The 22,554-nt window shown below is 38.9% G+C and overlaps 1 protein-coding gene across 1 annotated transcript in view; it reads right to left on the bottom strand.

Annotated features, from left to right (window-relative positions):
• Positions 1-12,083: 12,083 nt before the first annotated feature.
• The window catches only part of LOC308420160 (acidic mammalian chitinase), a gene marked incomplete at both ends in the record, with an annotated part of 50,846 nt that continues 40,375 nt past the window's right edge, over positions 12,084-22,554 (bottom strand). The window contains 6 exons of the mRNA XM_080916062.1: positions 12,084-12,376; positions 14,346-14,487; positions 14,573-14,692; positions 15,286-15,471; positions 15,743-15,866; positions 16,035-16,159. Coding sequence (XP_080772188.1) covers positions 12,084-12,376; positions 14,346-14,487; positions 14,573-14,692; positions 15,286-15,471; positions 15,743-15,866; positions 16,035-16,159 — 990 coding nt within the window. The remainder of the gene's footprint in view (positions 12,377-14,345; positions 14,488-14,572; positions 14,693-15,285; positions 15,472-15,742; positions 15,867-16,034; positions 16,160-22,554) is intronic.

Genomic DNA, 22,554 nt, shown 5'->3' with positions numbered 1-22,554 from the left:
CTTTTTTTGGTTGGGAGGCTTTTGATGACTTCTTCTATTTCTTTAGGTGTTATGGGATTATTTAGATGGTTTACTTGGTCCTGGTTTAACTTTAGGATCTTGTATCTGTCTAGGAATTCATCCATTTTCTCCAGATTTTCCAACTTTGTGGAGTATAGGTTTTTGTAGTTGGATCTGATGATTTCTTGAATTTCCTCAGTTTCAGTTGTTATGTCCCCATTTTTTTTTTTCTGATTTTGTTAATTTGAATACTCTTTCTTTGCCCTCTAGTTAGTCTGGCTAGCAGTTTAGCAATCTTGTTGATTTTCTCGAAGAACCAGCTCTTGGTATTGTTGATTTTTTCAATGGTTCTTTTGTTTCTATTTGGTTTATTTCTGCCCTAATTTTGATTATTTCTTGCCGTCTACTCTTCTTGGGTGTATCTGTTTCCTTTTGTTCTAGGACTTTTAGCTGTGCTGTCAAGTTGCTGATGTATGCTCTCTCCAGTTCCTTTTTGGAAGCACTTAGGGCTATGAGTTTTCCTCTCAGTACTGCTTTCATTGCATCCCATAGGTTTGGGTATGTTGTGTTTTCATTTTCATTGAATTCTAGAAAATCCTTAATTTCTTTCTTTATTTATTCTTTGACCCTGCTATCGTTTAACAGAGCTTTATGTAGTTTCCATGTGTATGTGAGCTTTTTGTTGTCTTTGTTGTTGTTAAAGACCAGCCGTAGACCATGCTGTTCTGAGAGGATGCATGAGAGTATTTCAATCTTCTTATATCAATTGAGGCTCATTCTGTGTCCAATTATGTGGTCAGTTTTTGAGAAGGTGCCATGGGGTGCTGAGAAGAAGGTGTATTCTTTTACTTTAGGATGATATGTTCTGTAGAAATCTATTAATTCTAGTTGGTTCAAAGTCTCTGCTAGTTTTATAGTGTCCTTGTTCAGTTTCTGTTTCAATGATCTGTCCATTGGTGAGAGATGGGGTAATAAAGTCTCCCACTATTATTGTGTGGGGTGAAATGTATTTTTTGAGGTTTAGTAGGGTTTGTTTTATGAATGTGAGTGCTTTTTTTATTTGGAGGATATATGTTAAGGATTGAGAGTTCCTCCTGACAGATTTTTCCAGTAATGAGTAAAAAGTGTTTTTCCTTATCTTTTTTGATAACTTTTGGTTGGAAATTTACTTTATTCGATATTAGAATAGCCACTCCAGCTTGCTTCTTGGGGCTGTTTGCTTGGATGTTTTTTTCCCAAACTTTAACTCTGAGATAATGTCTGTCTTTGTCTCTGAGATGAGTTTCCTGTATGCAGAAAAATCCTGGATTTTGTTTTCGTATCCAGTTGATAGCCTATGTATTTTTATTGGGGAGTTGAGTCCATTTATGTTAATAGATAACAAGGAATAGTTGTTTCTGTTTCCTGCTATTATTGCTTTTGTAGGTTGAGTTGTGTCTGTGTCTCTTTCTTCTTTTGGTTTTCTTGCTTAGGAGTTTTCTTGTTTTTACTAAGTTGTAGTTCCCCTCATTGTATTGGGTTTTCCACCTATAATTCATTGTAGTGCTGGGTTTGTGGTCAGATATTTTGCAAATTTAGATTTGTCTTGAAATATCTTCATCTCTCCATCTATGGTGATTGATAATTTTGCTGGGTATAACAGCTTGGGCTGGCACTTGTGCTCTCTTAGGGTGTACATGATGATTGTCCAGGCTCTTCTAGCTTTGATAGTCTCTGTTGAGAAATTGGGTGTGATTCTGATTGGTCTGCCTTTATATGTTACCTGACCTTTTTCCCTTGCTGCTTTTAGTATTCTTTGTTTGCTTTGAGACTTTGGTGTTTTGTCTATTATGTGTCAGGAGAAATTTCTTTTCTGGTCCAACCTATTTGGAGTTCTGTAGGCTTCTTTTATGTTCATGGTCATCTCATTCTTGAGGGTAGGGAAGTTTTCTTCTATGATTTTGTTGAAGATATTTACTGTGCCTCTTAGTTGATACTCTTCTCCCTCTTCTATTCCTATTATCCTTTTGTTTGGCCTTCTCATTGTGTCCTGGATCTCCTGAACATTTTAGGTTAGGAACTTTTTGTTTTTTGCATCTTCTCTGTCTGTTTTGTCTATGTTTACAATGTTGTCTTCTGCCCCCGAGAATCTCTCTTCCATCTCTTGTAGTCTATTGAAAATGCTTGCATCTGTGACTCCTGATTTCTTTTTTAGGTGTTCTACCTCTAGGGTTATCTCTTTTAGTGTTTTCTTTATTGTGTCAATTTCTGTTTTAAATTCCCTCTTCCATTCCTTCATCTCTTTGTTTCTGTTTTCCTCTAATTCTTTGAGTTCTTTGAGTGCTTTTCTTGTTTCCTCTTTAAAAGCTTCTGATTCTTTTTGCTTTTCCTCTCGTTCTTGTTTAAGTATCTCTATCAGCGTCTTGAGGTATGATTTCAGGTCTGCATCTTCTTTTTCTGGAGTGTTTGGCATTCCAATGTTTGCTGTTATGGGAAAGCTGGGTTCTGGTGTTGCCAGGTTTTCTTGGTTTCCTTGGGATATTTCCTCTTGCCATCTATTGTCAGTAATATGTTCTTGCCTTTCCCTTGTATCTGGTCTGTGTCCCTGGATCTCTACTGGTCCAGGTGGTAGCTGGGTCAGGCCCTGTTCTGCGCCCCAAATTTGCCGGGTAGAAACAGAGGTTCCAATGTTGTGTTCCTCGTCCCTGTATCAGGCAGGGCAGGGGCGCACTTTCCGTGTGCGCTCCGCAGAGATCTCTCTGCTCCCTGGCTCAGAGTATTTCAATCTTCCTGTATCAATTGAGGCTAGTTTTGTGTCCAATTATTTGGTCAATTTTTGAGAAGGTGTCATGTGGTGCTGAGAAGAAGTTGTATTCTGTTGTTTTAGGATAATATGGACTATAGATATCTATTATTTTCAGTTGGTTCATTGTCTCTGCTAGTTTTATGGTGTTTTTTTTCAGTTTCTGTTTCCATGATCTGTCTATTGGTGAGAGTGGGGCATTAAATTCTCCCACTATTATTATGTGGGGTAAAATGTATTTTTTGAGCTTTAGTAGAGTTTCTTTTATTAATATGGGTGCTTTTGTATTTGGGGCATTTATGATAATGATTGAGAGTTCCTCCTGACAGATTTCCCCTGTAATGAGTAAAAAGTGTCCTTCCTTATCTTTTTTGATAACTTTTGTTTGAAAATCTACTTTATTCAATATTAGAATGGCTACTCCAGCTTGCCTCTTGGGGTCATTTGTTTGGAAGTTTTTTTCCCAACCTTTTATCCTGAGATAGTGTCTCTCTTTGTCTCTGAGATGAGTTTCCTGTATGCAGTAAAATGCTGGGTTTTGTTTATATATCAATTCTAATAATCTTTACTTTTTTATTGGGGAGTTGAGTTCATTGAGTAGTTATCAAACAATAGTGGTTGCTGTTTCCTGCTATTGTTGCTTTTGTAGGTTGAATTGTGCCTGTGTGTCTATCTCTTTTGGGTTTCTTGCTTAGAAGGTTTCTTATTTTTACTATGAGGTGGTTCCCCTCATTGTATTGGCTTTTTTTCCACCTATAATTCATTGTAGTGCTGAGTTTGTGGTCATATATTGTGTGAATTAAGTTTTGTCTTGGAATATCTTTGTCTCACCATCTATGATGATTAATAGTATTGCTGGGTATAGCAGCTTGGGCTGACACTTGTGCTCTCTTAGGGTCTGCATGATGTCTGTCCAGGCTCTTCTAGCTTTCATAGTCTCTATTGAGAAATCAGGTGTGATTCTGTTTGGTCTGCCTTTATATGTTGCATGACCTTTTTCCCTTACGTATTTTAGTATTCTTTCTTTGCTTTGGGATCTTGGCGTTTTGACTATTATGTGTCGGGAGGAATTTCTTTTCTGGTTCAACCTATTTGGAGTTCTGTAGCCTTGTTTTATGCTCATGGTCATCTCATTTTTAAGGGTAGGAAAGTTTTCTTCCAAGATTTTGTTGAATATATTTACTGTGCCTCTTAGTTGATAATCCTCACCCTCTTCTATTCCGATTATCCTTAGGTTTGGTCTTCTCATTGTGTCCTGGATCTCCTGCACATTTTGGGTTTTGGAGCTTTTTGGTTTTGCATCTTCTCTGACTGTTTTGTCTATGTTTTCAATGTTGTCATTGGCCCCCGAGATTCTCTCTTCCATCTCTTGTAGTCTGTTAGAAATGCTTGCATCTGTGACTCCTAATTCTTTTTAGAATTTCTACCTCTAGGATTGTTTTTTTTTAGTGTTTTCTTTATTGTGTCCATTTCCGTTTCAAACTCCTTCTTCTATTCCTTAATATCTTTGGTTCTGTTTTCTTCTAGTTCTTTGAGTACTTTGAGTGTTTTTTTTTTTTTTTGTTTGTTTGTTTCTTCTTTAAAAGCTTATAATTCTTTATCCTTTTCCTCCAGTTCTTATTTAAGCATCTCTATCATCATCTTGATGTAGGATTTCATGTCTGAGTCTTCTTTTTTTCTGGAGTGTATGGCATTCTGCTGTTTGTTGTGATTGGAGAGCTAGGTTCTAGTGTTGCCAGGTTGTCTTGGTTTCCCTTGGGTATGTTCTTTCAATTTCCTCTTGCCCTCTTATGCCAGTGATTGGTTCTTGCCTTACTCTTGTACCTGGCCTGTGTCCCTTGATCTCTGCTGTTCCTGGTGGCAGATGGTTCAAGCACCTGTTGTGCACCCCAAAAGCCGCCGGCTGAAAACAGAGGGCACAAAACCACCGGGTTCCTGGGTCACTGGATCAAATCGGGCAGGCACACACCTTCCATGTGCTCCGCTGAAAACTCTCTGCCCCCTGGCTATTCGAAATCCATTCTCACCTGGTTCTCACCAGTCCAGTGTGTCTGGGTCTCGGCTCTTCCTGGTGGCAGATGTTCCGAGTGCCTGTTTTGTACCCCAGAAGCCACCAGCTGGGAACAGAGGGCCCAATGCCGCTGGGTTCCTGGGTCCCTGTATCAAGTTGGGCATGCGCACCCTTTCTGCATGCTCTGCTGAGATCTCTCAGCCCCCTGGCTAGTTGGAATCCATTCTCACCCCATTCTTGCCAGTCCGGTGTGTCTGGATCTCCTGGAGTAGCTATTCTAATACTAAATAAAATATATTTTCAACCAAAAATTATCAAAAAAGATAAAGAATGACACTTTACTCATCACAGGAAAAGTCTATAAAGATGAACTCTCAATCTTTAACATCTATGCTCCAAATACAAGGGCACCCATATCTATAAGATAAATCTTACTAAAGTTCAAAAAATATATTACACCACACACAATAATAGTGCAAGACTTCAACACCCTACTCTCATCAATGGACAGATCATGGAGATAGATACTGAACAGAGACACAACAAAACCAGCAGAGATTATGAACCAACTGGAATTAACAGACATCTACAGAATATTTCATCCAAAAACAAAAGAATATACTTTCTTCTCAGTACATCACAGTGCCTTCTGCTAAATTCACAATATTGTCGGTCACAAAACAGTTCTCAACAGATACAAGAAGATTGAAATACTCTCATGCATCATATCAGATTATGATGGATTGTGGCTGGTCTTTAATAACAACAAAAACAACAAAAAGCCCACATACACTTGGAAGCTGAATAATGCTCTGCTCAAAGATAGCTAAACAAAGAATTCTTTTTTTTTAACGACTTTATTTTGCAAAACAAAGATAAATGTGCAGATTTTAAACATTTTTTGCTTAAAATTATACATTTTTGTCAGTACTGTTTTTTCAGACATTAAAATAAATTTTACATAAAACCATGTGAATATATTTTTTAGTCAGTACTTGATTTTTTTCAAGGGCTTGACAGTATGCATTGAAAACCTACTAGTTACAATAAGCGTAAAGTACATGTAAAACAAAACGCAACATGGAAATAGTCAAAGTCCTCTTGTTTTGTGAATATATGTATATTTTTTGTTTTCTTTATTTCTTGGACTTCATACAGTCTGTGAGTTGTTTCTGGGGGAGTGCAAGCCTCTGGGGTTAGCATCCCACTATCAGTGACTGCGTATTATGTCTGTTCTTTTGTGACTGGGTTATCTCACTCAGAATGATCTTCTCTAGATGCAGCCATTTTCTTAAGAATTTGGTTAAGTCATTGTTTCTGGTGGCTGAGTAGTATTCCATTGTGTATATGTACCACAATTTTTGTATCCATTCGTCTTCTGAAGGACATCTGGGATCCTTCCAGCTTCTGGCTATTATAAATAGAGCCTCTATGAACATTGTGGTGCATATATCTTTGTTGTGTATTAAAGTGTCTCTGGGGTATATGCCCAGAAGTGGAATAGCTGGGTCTTCAGGTAGTACTATATCCAATTTTCTGAGGTATCGCCAGACAGATTTCCAGAGTGGTTGTATTAGCTTAAACAAAGAATTCTTAACTGAGAAACATCAAATGGAAGAGAAACACCTAAATAAATGCTCAACATTTCTAATCATCAGAAAAATGCAAATCAAAACAACCCTAAGATTTCACCTCACACTAGTGAGAATGGTTAAGATAAACAACTCAGGTGACAGCAGATATTGGCGAGGATGTGGAGAAAGAGAAACACTCCTTCACTGTTGGTGGGGTTGTAAGCTGGTACAACCACTCTGTAAATTTATCTGGTGGTTCCTCAGAAAACTAAACATAGTACTACTACCTGAAAACCCAGCCATTCTTGGTTTTATATACCCCAAAGATGCTCCAGTGTATAACAATGACAGACGCTCCACCATGTTTATAGCAGCCTTATTTATAATAGTTGGAAGCTGGAAAGTACTCAGATGTCCATCAACAGATGAGTGAATACAAAAATTTGGTACATTTACACAATGGAGTACAACTCAGCTATTAGAAACAATGACTTCATGAAATCATAGGCAAATGGATGGAACTAGAGACTATCATCCTGAGTAAGGCAACACAGTCACAAAAGAATGCACATGGTATGCACTCACTGATAAACAGACACTAGCCCCAGAAAGCTCTAAATACCTAATACCCAAGAAACAATTCATAGACATTATGAAGCTCAAAAAGAAGGAAGGCCAAAATGGGGATGCCTCAGTCTTTCTTAGAAAAGAGAACAAAACACTCATGGAAGAAAATGCAAGGTCAAATAAAGGAACAGGAATTGAAGAAAAGGTCACTCAGCAGCCGCCTACCTGAGGATCTACTACAAATGCAGTCACCTAATCCAAGCACTATAGCTGATCCCAAAAAGTAATTACTGGCAGGAACCAGACAGAGATGCCCCCTCAGGGACTATGCTAGAGTCATATAGATACAGCTGAACATGTTTACAATTAACCCTCAGTCTGAACTCAGAGATCCCAATGAGGTTGCTAAAGAAAGGACCTAAGAATCTAAAAGGAATTGCAACCTCATAGAAAGATAACAATGTTATCAACCAACCAAAACCTCCAAAACTCCCATGGAGTAAAACACCAGCCTTTGTGAGCACTTTGAGAGACCTATTGATCCAGTTACATATATACCTGATGATAGCAGTGTCTGGCATCAATGTGAGAAGAGGCTTTTGTTCCAGAGAGGGAATGTTTTCTCAATTTAGGAGAATGTCAAAGCAATGGGGTAGAGAGAAGGTTCAGAAGGGAGTGCACCTTTGTGAAGGCAACTGATGGGGGGTGGGTTAACGGGATAAAATCTCAAATGTAAATACAAAGTATCTAATAAAAAAAATTTTTTAAATGTGGCATATTTACACAATGGAATACTACTCAGCTATTTAAAACAATTACTGATAAAGCTGTTTCCTGAGAGGTTCTGCCAGAGTGACAAAGAAAGACGAAAATGCTTGCAGCCACCCATTGAACTGAACACTGATCCCCAATGGAGAATTTAGAGAAAGGACTGAAAGAGTTGAAGTGGTTTGCAACCCACAGTAAGATCCACAATATCAACCAACCAGACCTCTAGAGCTCCAGAGACTAAACCACCAACCAAAGATTACACATGGAAGAACCCATTGCTCCAGCCATGTATGTAGTAGATAATGGCCTTGTTGGACATCAATGGAAGGAGAGGCTATTGGTCCTGTGAAGGATCAATGCCCCCCGTGTAGAGAAATGCCAGGGGAAATGGGTAGGTGATTGAGGAAGTACCCTTAGAGAAGCAGGGGAAGGGATTTTGGCATAGGGGGATTTCAGAGTAAAAACCAGGAAAGGGGATAACATGTGAAATGCAAATAAATGAAATATCCAACAAAAAAAAGAGAAAATCCCCAAGTAAACCACACAACTATGAACAAAATTAGAATAATAACATATCGGCTGCATATGTAGCAGAGGATGGCAATATCTGGCATGAATGAGAGGCAAAGCTCTTGGTCCTATGAAGGCTCAATTCCCTTGTGTAGAGCAGTGAGGTGGGAGTGGGTTGGGGGGGAGCATCCTCATAAATACAATGGGAAGGGGATAGGAAAGGAGGAACTGGGAAAGGGAATAACATTTGAGGTGTAAATATATAAAATATACAATAAAAAAATAAAAGAAAATATTCTGAGTGGGGTAATTTAGACATGAAAGGACATGGCATAGTATGTACTTACTTATAAGTGGATATTAGCCACAAAATGTAAGATGATCATGCTTTAATCATCATCCGTTGTGCCCCTTCTCAGTTCTCCCTCCAAAAGTTTGTCCCCTCCTCCCTCTCCTTTGCCTTTGAGAGGATACTTCCACCCACCCCACCCAACCCTAGCTCACCTCAACAGATCCTACTTCCCTGGGGTACCAAGTCTCTACAGCATTAGGTGCAACCTCTCCCACTCAGACTAAACAAGGCAGTCAGTCTTCTGCTTACATGTATGCAGGAGACCTCAGACCAGCCTATGTATGCTCTTTTGTTGGTAGCCTAGTTTCTGGGAGCTACCAGGGATCCGGGTTAGCTGGTACTGTTAGTTATCCTATGGGGTTGCCATCCACTTCAACTCCTTTAATCTTTCCCTCAACTCTTTCATAGGGTTCCCTGACCTCAGTCCAATGGTTGAGTGTTAGTATCTGCATCTGTCTCAGTCAGCTGCTGGTGAAGCTTCTCAGAGAACAGCCATGAAAGGCTCCTATCGCAACCACAACATGGCATCAGTAATAGTTTCATGGTTTGATGCTCAACCATTAAATGAATCCCAAATTGGGCCAGTCACTGGATGGTCTTTCCTTTGATCTCAGTTCCATTTTTCTCCCTGCACTTCCTTTAGACAGAAACAATTCTGAGTCAATAATTTTGAATGTGGGGTTGTGAATTGATATCTATTTACTGGAGGGGACTCTTCAGGTTTACTCTTCCTACTGATGGGCATTTCTGCTAAGATCATCTCCATTGAGTCCTGAGAGAATGCTACATTGCTGGTATTTAGGACTTTATAGAGGTTTCCCTCATATCCCAAACATACCTTGCAGCTGCATACTTTCAGTCATTCTCCTAGCCCTCTGGGATTTGTCTCTAGTCTCCCCCATACCTGATCCTGATCCTCATCCCCCCACCCAACCAAATTTCTCCCTTCCACAGCCGCACTGTGATTATTTTGTTCTCCCCTTCTAACTGGGATTGAATCATCCTGATTTCGGCCTTCCTTCTGGATAAACTTCTTACTGTCTATGGGTTGTATCATGAGCATTCTGTATTTTTTGCCAAAATCCACTTATTACTGAGTACATACAATGCTTGTCCTTTTGAGTCTGGATTACCTCACTAAGAATGATATTTTCTAGTTCTGTCAATGTACCTGCAAAATTTATAATATCCTTGTTTTTAATAGATAAATAGTATTATTTTGTATAAATAAACCACAAATTCTGTATCCACTTTTCAGTTTATGGGTTTGGGTTGCTTCTAGTTTCTGGCTATTTTATGAACAAGGCTGCTAAAAAACATAGTGGAGCATGTGTCCTTGTGGTATAGTGGAGAATCTTTTGGATAAATGACCAGGAGTCGTATAGCTTTGTCTTCAGGTAGAGCTATTTCCAATTTCCTGAAGAACTGCCAGATTGATTTCCAGACCTGTTGCACCAGTTTGCAATTCTACTAGCAATGGAGGAGAATTCCTCTTTTAATCTTCATCGACATGTGCTGTTACCTGAGTTTTTTATCTTCACCATTCTGATTGGTATAAGGTGGAGAAAAATATCAGGGTCATTTTTATTTGCATTTATTGACTAAGGGTGTTGAGCATTTCGTTAAGTGCTTCTCAGCCATTTTTTATTCCTCTGCTGATAATTTTCTGTTTAGCACTGTTCCCTGGAGTCTAACATCTTGATTTCTTTATATATTTTGGATATTAGCCCACTATCAGATGTAGAGTTAGAAAAGATCTTTTCCTAATCTGTGAGTTGCTGATTTGTCCTATTCCCAGTGTCCTTTGACTTACAGAAATGTTTCAATTTTATGAAGTCTTATTGATAGATTGTTGATCTTAGAGCATGAGCCATTGGGGTTCTGTTCAGAAAATGTTCCCCTATGCCAATGTGTTCAAAGTTTTTCCCACTTTCTCTTCTATTACTTCCAGTGTATCTGGTTTTATATGGAGGCCTTTGATGCACTTGGACCTGAGTTTTGTCCAAGGAGATTAAAAATGAATCTATTTGCATTCTTCTGAATGCCTACCACCTTTTGAACCATCACTATTTGTTGAAAATGCTATCTTTTTTCCACTGGATAGTTTTGACTTCTTTGACAAGGACACATGTTTCACCATGTTCATAGCAGCTTTATTTATAATAGTCAGAAGCTGGAAAGAACTCACATGTCCTTCAACAGAGGAATGGATACAAAAATTGTAGTGCATTTACACAATGTAGTACTACTCAGCTATTAAAAACAACTTTATAAAATTTCTAGCCAAATGGATGAAACTTGAAGCTATCATCCTGGATGAGGTAACCCAGTTGCAAAAGAAAACTCATGGTATGTACTCACTGATAAGCAGATACTAGCCCTAAAATCTTTAAATACCCAATAGACAATTTACAAAAATTATGAAGCTCAAAGAGAAGAAAGGCCAGAAGGTAGACACCTCGGTTCTTCTTAGAAGGAAGAACAAAACACTCATAGGAGGAAATAATGGGACAAATAGAGGAGCAGGAATTTTAGAAATGATCATCCAGAGAATGCCTCACCTGGAGATCTATCCCATATGCAGCCACTAAACCCATTCACTATTGCTGATGCCAAGTAATGCTTACTGGCTGGAATCTTATATGGAATCTACTAGAGCCATACTGATACAGAGGAGGATGCTTGCAGCTAACCATTGGACTGAACATGAGGATTCCAATGAAGGAACTGAATGAGTCTGCAACACCATGGGAATTACAAAACTATTAACTAACCAAATACACCAAAGTTCCCAGGGACTAAGACACTGCCCAATGAGTTCTTATGGAGAGACCCATGGCTCCAGATGCATATGCAGGAGAGGATAACACTTTTCAGGCATCAGTGAGAGGAAAGGACTTTGATCCAGCAAAGGCTCATTTTCCCAGAGTAAATGAATTCCATGGTGCTAAGGTGGGAGAGTGAAGTTGGGAGAGGGAGCACCGTCATGGAGGCAATGGAGGGGGGAAGAATAGAATTGGCACAGAGGGGATAACACTCGAAATATAAATACAGAGAGTATCCAATTTTTTTAAAAAAGAAGAAAAAATAAGAACAGTCCTAGATCCTCAGCAAGATTAATAAAAAGTCCGAAATTTTGCTCCTAAGGAACCCTGGCTACACTGCAAATGCTACAGAGTCCTTGGGAATGGTCCCTACATTACTGATTCATTACTAAAGAGTAAATATCTTCAACAGGTAGAAAAATGTATGGTAGTTGGCTCCTCTCTCTCTCTCTCTCTCTCTCTCTCTCTCTCTCTCTCTCTCTCTCTCTCTCTCTCCATACCCCCTTGCCCCCCAACCCATGCATAGCTAGTATTTCTAAATGGAGAAACATTTTCAATCAAACCATGAAAAATTATGAACACTCATGTTTTGGTTACCAATTTTATTGCATAACTCTAAAAAGAAGCAAGCTACCTTGGATGAAGAGTAAAGGAGAGTGCAGAAAATTGGGGAAGAATGACAACATTAGGTTCATGGCCAGTTGCAGCAGTTACAGCTGGTATCAAAAACAAGCCCTGCCTGACAATGCTGCTGGTATGTGATTCCACTGATGCAATGCCAGAAAGCATTTTTGTCATCTGCCACGGGGTAGAGGCCATCTGCTTTGCCAGCGCAGAATCCACTGCCTTCAGAGCCTCCACCAGAGCTTCCACCAGAGCTTCCACCAGAGCTTCCACCAGAGCTTCCACCAGAGCTTCCACCCCCACTCCCACTTCCTGGAGAAGAAGTCACTGGCTCAGTAGGAAGGTCAGGGGCTGTGCAACCTGAAACATACAATTAGAGAGAGTCAAGGGGTGGGCCTGCTGCAGCAGTAAACATGTGGAAGTAAAGAAAACTTAGTGCAGCTAAACAAAGGATTCTCATGTGAGGAATATTGAATGGCTGAGAAGCGCCTAAAGTAATGCTCTACATCCCTTGTCATCAAGGAAATGCAAATTATACAACCCTGAAATTCCATCTCACACCAGTCAGAATGGCTAAGATCAAAAACTCAGATGAGAGCAGATGCTGGCTAGGATGTGGAGAAAGAGGAACACTCCTCCACTGTTGGTGGAGTTGTAAGCTTAAACCACTCTGGAAATCAGTCTGGGAGTTACTCAGAAAATTGGACATAGTACTATCTGAAGACCCAGATATTCCACTTCTGGGCATATATCCCAGAGATGCTCCAATATCCAATAAGGACACCTGTCCTACCATGTTCATTGCACCCTTATTTATAATAGCCAAAAGCTGGAAAGAATCCAGAAATCCTTCAGTAGATGAATAGATACAAAAATTGTGGTACATTTACACAATGGAGTACTACTCAGCTATTAGAAACAATGATATTATGAAATTACTAGGCAAATCGATGGATTTAGGGAATATCATCCTGAGTGAGGTATTCCAGTCACAAAAGAACAGACAAAATATGAAATCACCGATAATTGGATACTCACCCCAGAAAGCTCTGAATACCCAAGAAACAACTCACAGACCATATGAAGCTCAAAAAAAAATTAAATAAAATAAAAAAGGCCAAACAGTGAAAACCTCAGTTCTTCTTAGGAAAAAAAATAAGTGTATAGCACTCTCTCAGAGTGTGGTACACCTAGATCTTAAATCATTAATAATTCAAGATCTAAGAATGTAGCCTTGTGGCAATTCTTGGTATATAAAAGCATTATGTTTAATCTTTACACACCAAGAAACTGTGGCTATTCCTATGTTAGGTTTTGTTTTACATGTACTTTATGCTCCTTGTAACTAGTACGATTGTAATGCCTACTATCAAACCTTTACAAAATCAAGTACTGACAAAAATATATCCGTATAGTTTTATGCAAAAATTCATTTAAAATCTGTACATTAATCTCTGTTTTTAAAATAAATTTGCTTAATTAAAAAAATAAAAGTCTTGTCAAATGTAGTATCAAAACTTGAAAAAATAATTTAGTCTGGAATTTTTCTTCTCTCCCTACTGCAAGTATTTGTCTGACTCAGCTACAAGAGTTGAAAGAAAGAAAGAAAGAAAGAAAGAAAGAAAGAAAGAAAGAAAGAAAGAAAGAAAGAAAAAAAACTAAGTGCATGTTAGCTCAGTTATCACAACTGAAGAGACAGGAACTAAGAAAAAATGTAATGTGAATTCATGCCAACATATTCTTGATCACTCTATTGCCATCTAAAGCATTAATAACGGACCTAATATGCAAAAGAACAGATATTTTTAAGATCTGACTATAAATACCACTGAGAGTAAAACATGGGAACAATTATGGAGGGTGAAACAGTCCCTGAATGATGGACTGGATATATAAGAGTATTGCCACAGCCTCCAGTTAATTCTCCCCAGGAACATGAGAAAGACATTGAATAAGAAACACACACATACACATAAAAGGGAAGAGAAGAAGAGGAAGAGGAGAGAGGAGGGAGGGAGGGAAAAGTTGTATGCTAAAGGTAAGTGCAATTTCTGCAGACTCTTATAAACCTTAAAATCCTAGAAAATCTGATTTCCAACAGTCTAAAGATAGCTTTGTTTTTCATAATTTCCTTAGAAATTGAAAACAGAAAGTCAATAACTTTCTGTCACCTCGGCATGTAAAACAGAATGAAATGGGAAGAATATCCCAAGGTAATAGGTGTGAGAATGCCAAGACTGCCTTCAAAACACACACACACACACACACACACACACACACACACACACACACACACACACACACATTGCATACTTATGTTGTCATTTACCTGCTGTGGGTATATCAAGGTCTTTGTTCAAAGTAGACGTCAGAGGGAATTTTCCCTGGTCACAGAAAGAGCCAGTGAAGTCATCAAGGTCAATGGCCCAGATCATGGCACCTCCAAAGTTGTTCTTCTTCAGCCACTGAGCCTGTTAAGAGTAGAGGATAGAAGGTTCATTTGTTTTACTGAGCCTTGCATTCGTTATGACAGCAAATCCAAGAACCTAACCTTACCTTGGCATTGAAGCTCTTGATATTGTCATAGCCAACCCACTCATTTGCCTTATAGGCATAGGGCACTTCCTGGGGAGCATCCCAGACTTCTGTGGCTCCATTTCTCAGAAAGGTGCAAATCTTTAAATGTCAAGAGAGACAATTCCTTTAAATATTAAGCCCATGAAAAAGAAAACACATTTTTTTCTTTTTCTTTGTATCTTCAATTGGGGTTACCTGAATTTTATAAATCAGTTTTTATGTAGAAAGTAAAATGGGTTGTTTTCTTCTTTGCAATGATGCTGATGATGCCATATTAAATAATTACATGATCTTTCACCCTCACTATGTCACAGTCCTAGTCTTTAGACTTTGCCTTTTTTAAGGTAGAGTGTATATATATATGTGTGTGTGTGTGTGTGTGTGTGTGTGTGTGTGTGTGTGTGTGTGTGTGTGTGTGTATATATATATATATGCTACATTTTATCCACATTTTAGTACTAAAATGTTGGAATCTATAGTAGTATAAGAAATTTATTTATTTTATTCAGTCTGCGTTAATGTAAATATCCTTAATAGTTTGGTCTGTTGCTTGAAGGAATATTGTTTGGATTAAGTATAGAAGTATTGAAGTACAGAATTGTTGAAACCCTTTTCCAAACTGAAGACTATGTACAACTATGAACAACTTAGGGTGCATAATTTACAGAGCACTATACAACCAATTTACTGACCTCATAGTAGGCCCAGAACCCAGCCTGTCTGGTATAGGGCCCAGCAGGGCCATCACCAGAAGTAGGAGCACCAATTCCAGTATCAGAGGGGTTGCTCAGGATGAAGGTGTGTCCATATTCTGGGAATCCAACAATAAGCTTTTCAGCTGGGGCTCCATTGTCCTTCCAGTAATTCATGACATAATCCTGTAATGGCAGGAGGTTAGATACAGGACCTGAATAGCCAGTGGCTTGTGTTAAGATCATATTTTAGCAGGCAAATTATATGATTTTCATAATGAGTGGACTTATTATTGGTATTTTAGTTTTCAAATTTTTGGATTAAATTACAGTAAATGAGATATGGTCAATAACTTATTTACCTAAATAAGTTTGCTTCTGAACCTGAAATAATCTGGAGTCCAATTTTCTATGTTTAATACCCCCTTCCCCAGTGTGAATTTCTGTAGGGTCTTACCACATTGAGGTAGGCATTACTGCCGGTATCAGTAGGGAATTTGTAAAGAGGACTGTTCTCCCCAGTATAGCCCTCCCAAGAGCCATGGAGGTCATATGTCATGACATGGATGAAATCCAGGTACCTGAGAGGGAGTAAGATTTAAAATCACAACATTTTTCTCACATCTATGCAGGCAGAGATGCCTTTTCCACAAGTGTACAAACAAGGTCTTTGAGTACAAGACATCTCAAAAATAAGTACAAAGCTTAAAATGTTCTCACATTTAATTTAGGATAAAGGCACCACTCACTTAGAAAGTTCAGGGATCTCATAGCCAGCCTGGATGTTGGAAATTCCAGCAGCTACAGCAGCAGTGACCATCAATCTGGGCTTGTTGCTCTCCATAGCTTCCTGCTCAAAAGCTTCACGCATTTCCTGCAAAATAAGACAAATGTGTCTGAAGTTAATTTGAGCTATTTAAATAATAACAAATGCATGTTTGCACAGTGTCTTTGTTCTTAACTACTTTCAAATATGTTGTCTGATTTTAGTCAACCAATATCTTAATAAAGTCAATAATATATATGGTATTAATTTTAAAATTACAGTGATTCAGTATGTGCTGGAGTTAGAAAATTAAGACCAGAATCCCTCAGAAAGTTAATGGAATCCAGGATATCAAATGACCAGTCAAAGATCACTTGGATCACATGATTTTTGAAGATATCTCTGTAGTACTCTCATAGAGCTTTCAATGATATAGAAAGATGTTTCTTGCAATACAGACATAACATGCAATGAATTGCTGAATTAGCTAATGGGGAAGGTGGAAACAATTGAGTAACAGGTCTAATTCAGTGCCAGATATTAATTCACCTACATTCTGTATGTGGTGGTTTTAATAGGTATGACCCTCATAGACTCAGATGTTTGAATGTTTTGCTCATAGAAAGTGACACTGGGGCTTTTTTGGAGTAAGTGTGTTACTGGGAGGAGGGACTTTGACATAGCCTATATTCAAGTTACACCCAGTTTAGTAGCCAGGATCTCCCTGATGCCTAGGAATTAAGATTTAGAAAATATAGTGCCTTCTGTAGCAACATGGCTGCCTACACTGTTATGTTTCCTGCCATGACAATGATGTACTAAACATTTGAAACTGTAAAACTGTCTCAATTAAGCATTTTCTCTATAAAAGCTGTCATGATTGACATGGGGAAGAGACAGCAAAGGTGAGCTGCACACTCCCCACTGAGCTCTATTGCCTGCCTTCTCAAGGAGGAATGAAGGGTCCCAGGAACATCCATGTCAGACTGCTCGACACCAATTTTCTGCCTGCCAGGTCTACCTGGGGCACAAGCAGGAGATAAGGAGCATGCTGTTCCCTGAGGTCCACAGTCAGGCCCAAGCCTCTGCCTTCCTCCACTCTTCAAAGAGTACTGCTGAAATCAAGAACATCAAGCTAATATCAACAATGGCAAGATAGCTAAAGGTAGTTAATACCAGTGTAAGAACACAATTAACAATAGCAAAAAAAAATATGGCACAACTGGGGATCAGCTATCAAAATGCAACAAGCTCTGGATAACCTAACATAGCCAAAGCACAAGAAAATGAGCTTAAATCCAATTCTATGGTAGAAATAGATCTATCTGAAGACCCAGCTATATCATTCTTGTGCATATACTCGAAAGATGCCCTCCATGCCACAGGTGCACATGATCTAATATATTCATAGCAGCCTTATTTGTGATATTCAGAACATGGAAACAACCTAGATGTCCCACAATGGAAGAAGGAATACAGAAAATATGGTTCATGTACACAAAGGAATACTGCTCAGCTGTTAAGAACAAAGACATCATAAATTTTGCAGGCAAATGGATGGAACTAGACAATACCATCTTGAGTGGGGTAACTCAGACTCAAAATGATAAACATGGTATATATTTACTAATAAGTGGATATTAGCCAAAAAGTACAGAATACCCAGAACACAATCCACAGGACTCAAGAAGGATAATAAGCCAAAAGACCCAAATGAGAATAACTCTATCCCACTTGGGAGGGAGAAGAAAACAGTCATGGGGGTAGGGGCAGAGGGATGGAAGGACCTGAGTGGGAGAGGAGACAGAAAGGGTAAGGGGATGATCAAGTAATGGAGAAGGGAAGAGAACTGAAGCCCTGAGGGCCAACAGGAAGAGTGGAATCAGGCCACTATGGGAGATAGGAAGTGAAGCTACCCTCTAGAATGTACCAAAAACCTGGGAGATGAGAGACTCTCAGGACTCAAAGGAAGGGACTTTGGAAGAAGTGCTCTACAGTAGAGGGGGAACTTGTAAAGTACATCTTCAGTGGAGAGCCGGACATCAAGTGGAGGGATAGGGTTGCCATCCCACAGTCAAAAGTTATGACCCATAATTGTTCCTGTCTAAAGGAACTGCAGGGACAAAAAAAATGGAAAAGCACATGAGAGAAAGGATGTCCATGCCCAAATTGGCATTCAGCTCAAAAGAAGGCTCAGGGTTCTGACACTGTTATTAATGCTTTGTTGTGCTTGAAGACAGGAGCTTAGCATGGCTGTCCTCTGAGAGACCCAACAAACATCTGAACGAGATGGATGCAGATACTAGCACCCAAGCAATGGACATAAGCTGGGACCCCTGTGATTTAATTGGGGGTAAGCTGGAAGAAGCTGAGGAGGAGGCATCTTCATGGGAAGATCAGCAATCTCAAATGACCTGAAACCCTGAGATTTCTGAGACACTGAGCCACCAACCAGGCAACATATACCATATGAGGTCCCTGACACATGTATGGCAGAGGACTGTCTACTCTATCCTCAGTGAAATAAGATGTACCTAAGCCTTGAGACACTTGAGGCTCCAGGGAGTGGTAAGACCTGGTGGGATGGTGAAAGAAGTGGGGACACCCTCTTGGATACAGGGTGAGATGAAGAGGTGTGAGATGGATTGTGATTGGAGAACAGATCAAGAGGAACTGTAAAAATATGATTAATGAAAAAAATTAAAAATTAAAAAATAAAAATTTAAAAATCCAATTTTATAAAGTTGATAGAGCTCAATAAAGAGGAGATTAATAAGTTCCTTAAAAATACAGAAAAATACAATCAAACATGTGAAGGAAATGAATAAAACTGTTTGAGACATTAAAATGTAAATAGAAGCAATAGAGAAAACACAGAGAATCTTGAAACAGGATTCACAGATGCAATAACCAACATACTATGAGAGATGGATATAGATTGCTGTCAGTATGCTGGTGAGGTCACCTGAAACATAAGGCTAGAGAATATGATAGGGCATTGGAAAAAGGCTAGACTGAAAGCTTTAGAGGGAGAACAGAGAGGCTGAGGGAGGGAGGAGATATGGAAATGGGGAGAAATATAGAACCTATAGGAGAGAAAGATGAACCAGAACCATGTGGTCCCAGGAGTCGTAAATAATTGGGGATTTCTTAGATAGATGATTAAATAATATAGGCCACATGTCTTCTATATAAGTGTGCAGCTTATATCTATATCTATTGAGTTTTGAGTTCTTGTGTGGGCATTTTGAGGTTTAAAGATTTATTGTTATAAATATGGCTGATAAATGACAAGCCTCTAGAGTTTTCATTTACTGAATTACAGGGATTTGTGACAGCTAGTCACAGAAAGAGGATGGCTTGAGATATATGAATATTTCCACAGGCAAGCTAACCATAGAAACTTAGGAAGAACATAGCTTGCAGCTCTCAGTGGGAGAGGGGAGACCACATTGCTGGCATGTAGCCAGCTTTAGTGTGAATTGTTTTTAAAAATTACTTGCTACAGATGGAGGGTAGAGTCTCAGGCACAGATGATATAAGAAATTGATGCATTGGTTTTAAAAAATGAAAAATCTAAAGAGTTTATAATGAAAAGCATATAGAAAACTTGAAACAATGTAAAAAAGACCAAAAATTAAAAATAATAACAATAGGAAAAGGACTCTGTCGTCAGGACTCAGGATCTGCCCACTGAAGGCTGAGCTCTCATAACAGCTGCACAGGCTCTTTTCCACCTGGACCAGGGGTGAGCCTGGGTAACAAACCCGGAGCAGTCACTCCGGGAGTTCTCAGAGCACAGGGAATGTGGTGCTCTCAAGATCTGCCTGGAAAGGCTGTGCTTGCGGACCAGACGCCCAGGCTCTTTCCCACATGGACCAGCAGAGAACTTGGGACACAGGTCTGGTAAAGATGCGCTGTGAGTATCCAAAGCACAGTGAATGCCTGTCAATCCTTGTGGAAAAGGTTCCTTTCTGGCCCACAGTAAGGGTCTGGCCTCTGTCAAAGAGAAACGGGATCTGCCTGGAAAGGGTGTGCTTGTAGACCAGATGCCCAGGTTATCTTCTACAAGGACCAGCAGAGTACCTGGGGCACAGGCCTGGTGAGGTTGCAACATGAGTACCCAGAGCACAGAGAAAGCTTAGTGGTGCTTATGGAAAAGGTTACTTTCTGGCCCACAGTAAGCAGGGCCTCTGTCAGAGTGAATCCGGATCTGTCCTGAAAGGTGGTGCTCGAATATCAGCTCCACCGCTGCTTTTACAGCTGGCCAGATGTAAACCTGACACATAGGCCCAGGGAAGGCACACCGAGAATTCTTAGAGAGTAGAGAGAGGGCTGTGCTCTCTGGAAAATGGTCTTTTGGCATAGAAAAAGAGCCAGGTGCCTGCCAGTAGTACTCAGGACCTGTGGGCAGAGGGCTGAGCACCCAGAAAAGCCTCACAAGAGCTCCCACACCTGAGCCCACAAAGACAGAGCTAACTCACTGCAACCAGAACTCAATGCTTGCCCACAAAAATCTGAACACTCAGGAGCAGTTTTCTTCCTGAGCCCACAGGCCCTAGGATCCATGAGACAGACAGACACCAGTCACTGACAACAAGACCACATACAATCACAGATAACAAGATGGCAAGGGAAAAATGAAAGAACTTAAGCAATGGAAACTAAGACAACCTGGAAACATTAGAATGCAGATCTCCCACCACATCAAGTAGTGGATTGCCAAACACTCCATAAAAATAAGAGTCACACTTAAAAACATAGTTCACAATGATGATGGATATCTTGAAGAAGTGCATGAATAACTCCCTTAAACAATTACAGGAGAACACACATAAACAATTAGAAGCTCTTAAAGAGGAAACACAAAAATAACTCAAAGATATACAGGAAAATAAAAGCAAACTGGCGAAGAAATTGAAAGTAGAAATAGATGCAATAAAGATAACACAAACACAAAAAGAGACATCGCTAGATATTAAAAACCCTAAAAAAGTAATCAGGAGTCACAAATACAGGCATCACCAACAGAGTACGAAAGATAGAAGAGAGAATCTACCGGCCTAAACCAACATAGAATACATAGACAGAACAGTCAGAGAAGATGCAAAAGCCAAAAAGCTCCTAACCCAAAATGTTGAGGAGATCCAAGACACAATGAGAAGACTAAACCTATAGATAATAGGAATAGAAGAGGGAAAAGGATAACAAATAAAAGGCACAGTAAATATCTTCAACAAAATAGTAGAAGAAAATTTCCCTCTCCTTAAAATGAGATGATCATGAGCATAAAAAAGCCTACAGAACTCCAAATAGATTAAAAGAGAAAAGAAATTCTTCCCGAGACATAATAGTCAAAACACCAAGTATTCAAAAGGAAGAAAGAATACTAAAAGTAGTAGGAGAAAAAGAACATGTAACATATAAAGGAAACCAATCAGAATTACATCAGACCCATTCAGAGTGGGGTACACCTAGAACTTAAATCATTAATAACTCAAGAGCTAAGAAGATAGCCTTTTGGCAATTTTTTGTATTTAAAAATCATTTTATCTAATCTACACACACCAAGAAAACTTTGACTATTTTCATGTTACGTTTTGTTTTACATGTATTTTATGCTTATGATAACTAGTAAGATTTCAATGCATATTATCAAACCTTTAAAAAAATCAAGTACTGACAAAAATATTTTCATACAGTTTTATACCAAGGTGCTTTAGATATCTGTACATGTATCTCTCTCTTTTAAAAATAAACTTATAAGAAAAAAACAAAGAAAAAATAAACAAAAATGTGTAAACATCAAAAACAAAGACATCTCAACAGAGACTATGAAAGCTAGAAGATCCTGGACAGACGTCATACAGACTCTAAGAGAGCACAAGTGTCAACCCAGGTAACTATATCCAGAAAAACTCAATTACCATAGATGGATAGACCAAGATATTCTAAGACAAAACTACACTTACACAATATCTGAACACAAATCTGGCCCTACAAAGAATAATAGATAGGAACCCCAACACAAGGAGGGAAATTACACCATAGAAAAAAGCAAGAAAATAACTAAGGAATAAAACCAAAAGAAGAAAGACACACAGACATAATTCTACCTCTAACAGCAAAAATAGCAGGAGACAATAATCATTATTTCTTAATATCTGTTAACATCAATGGACTCAATTCTCCAATGAAGAAACATAAACTATCAGAGTAGATAAATAAAGAGGATCTAGCATTTTGCTGCATATAGGAAACTCATCTCAGAGACAAAGACAGACACTATCTCAGAGAAAGAGGCTGGGGGAAAAAGTCCCTAGTGAATGCCCCCAAGAAACAAGCTGGAGTAGCAATTCTAATATCAAATAAAGTAGATTTTTTAAAGGTTATCAAAAAAGATAAGGACAGGCACTTTTTACTCATTACAGGTAAAATTTCTCAGGAGGAATTCCCAATCCTTAACATATATGCTCCAAATAAAAGAGCACCCCATATTCATA

Source organism: Micromys minutus, assembly GCF_963924665.1.
Source record: "Micromys minutus genome assembly, chromosome: 4".
Lineage (NCBI taxonomy): Eukaryota > Metazoa > Chordata > Mammalia > Rodentia > Muridae > Micromys > Micromys minutus.
Note: the sequence above shows the minus strand (reverse complement) of the source record. Positions and strands in the feature narration are given on the sequence as shown.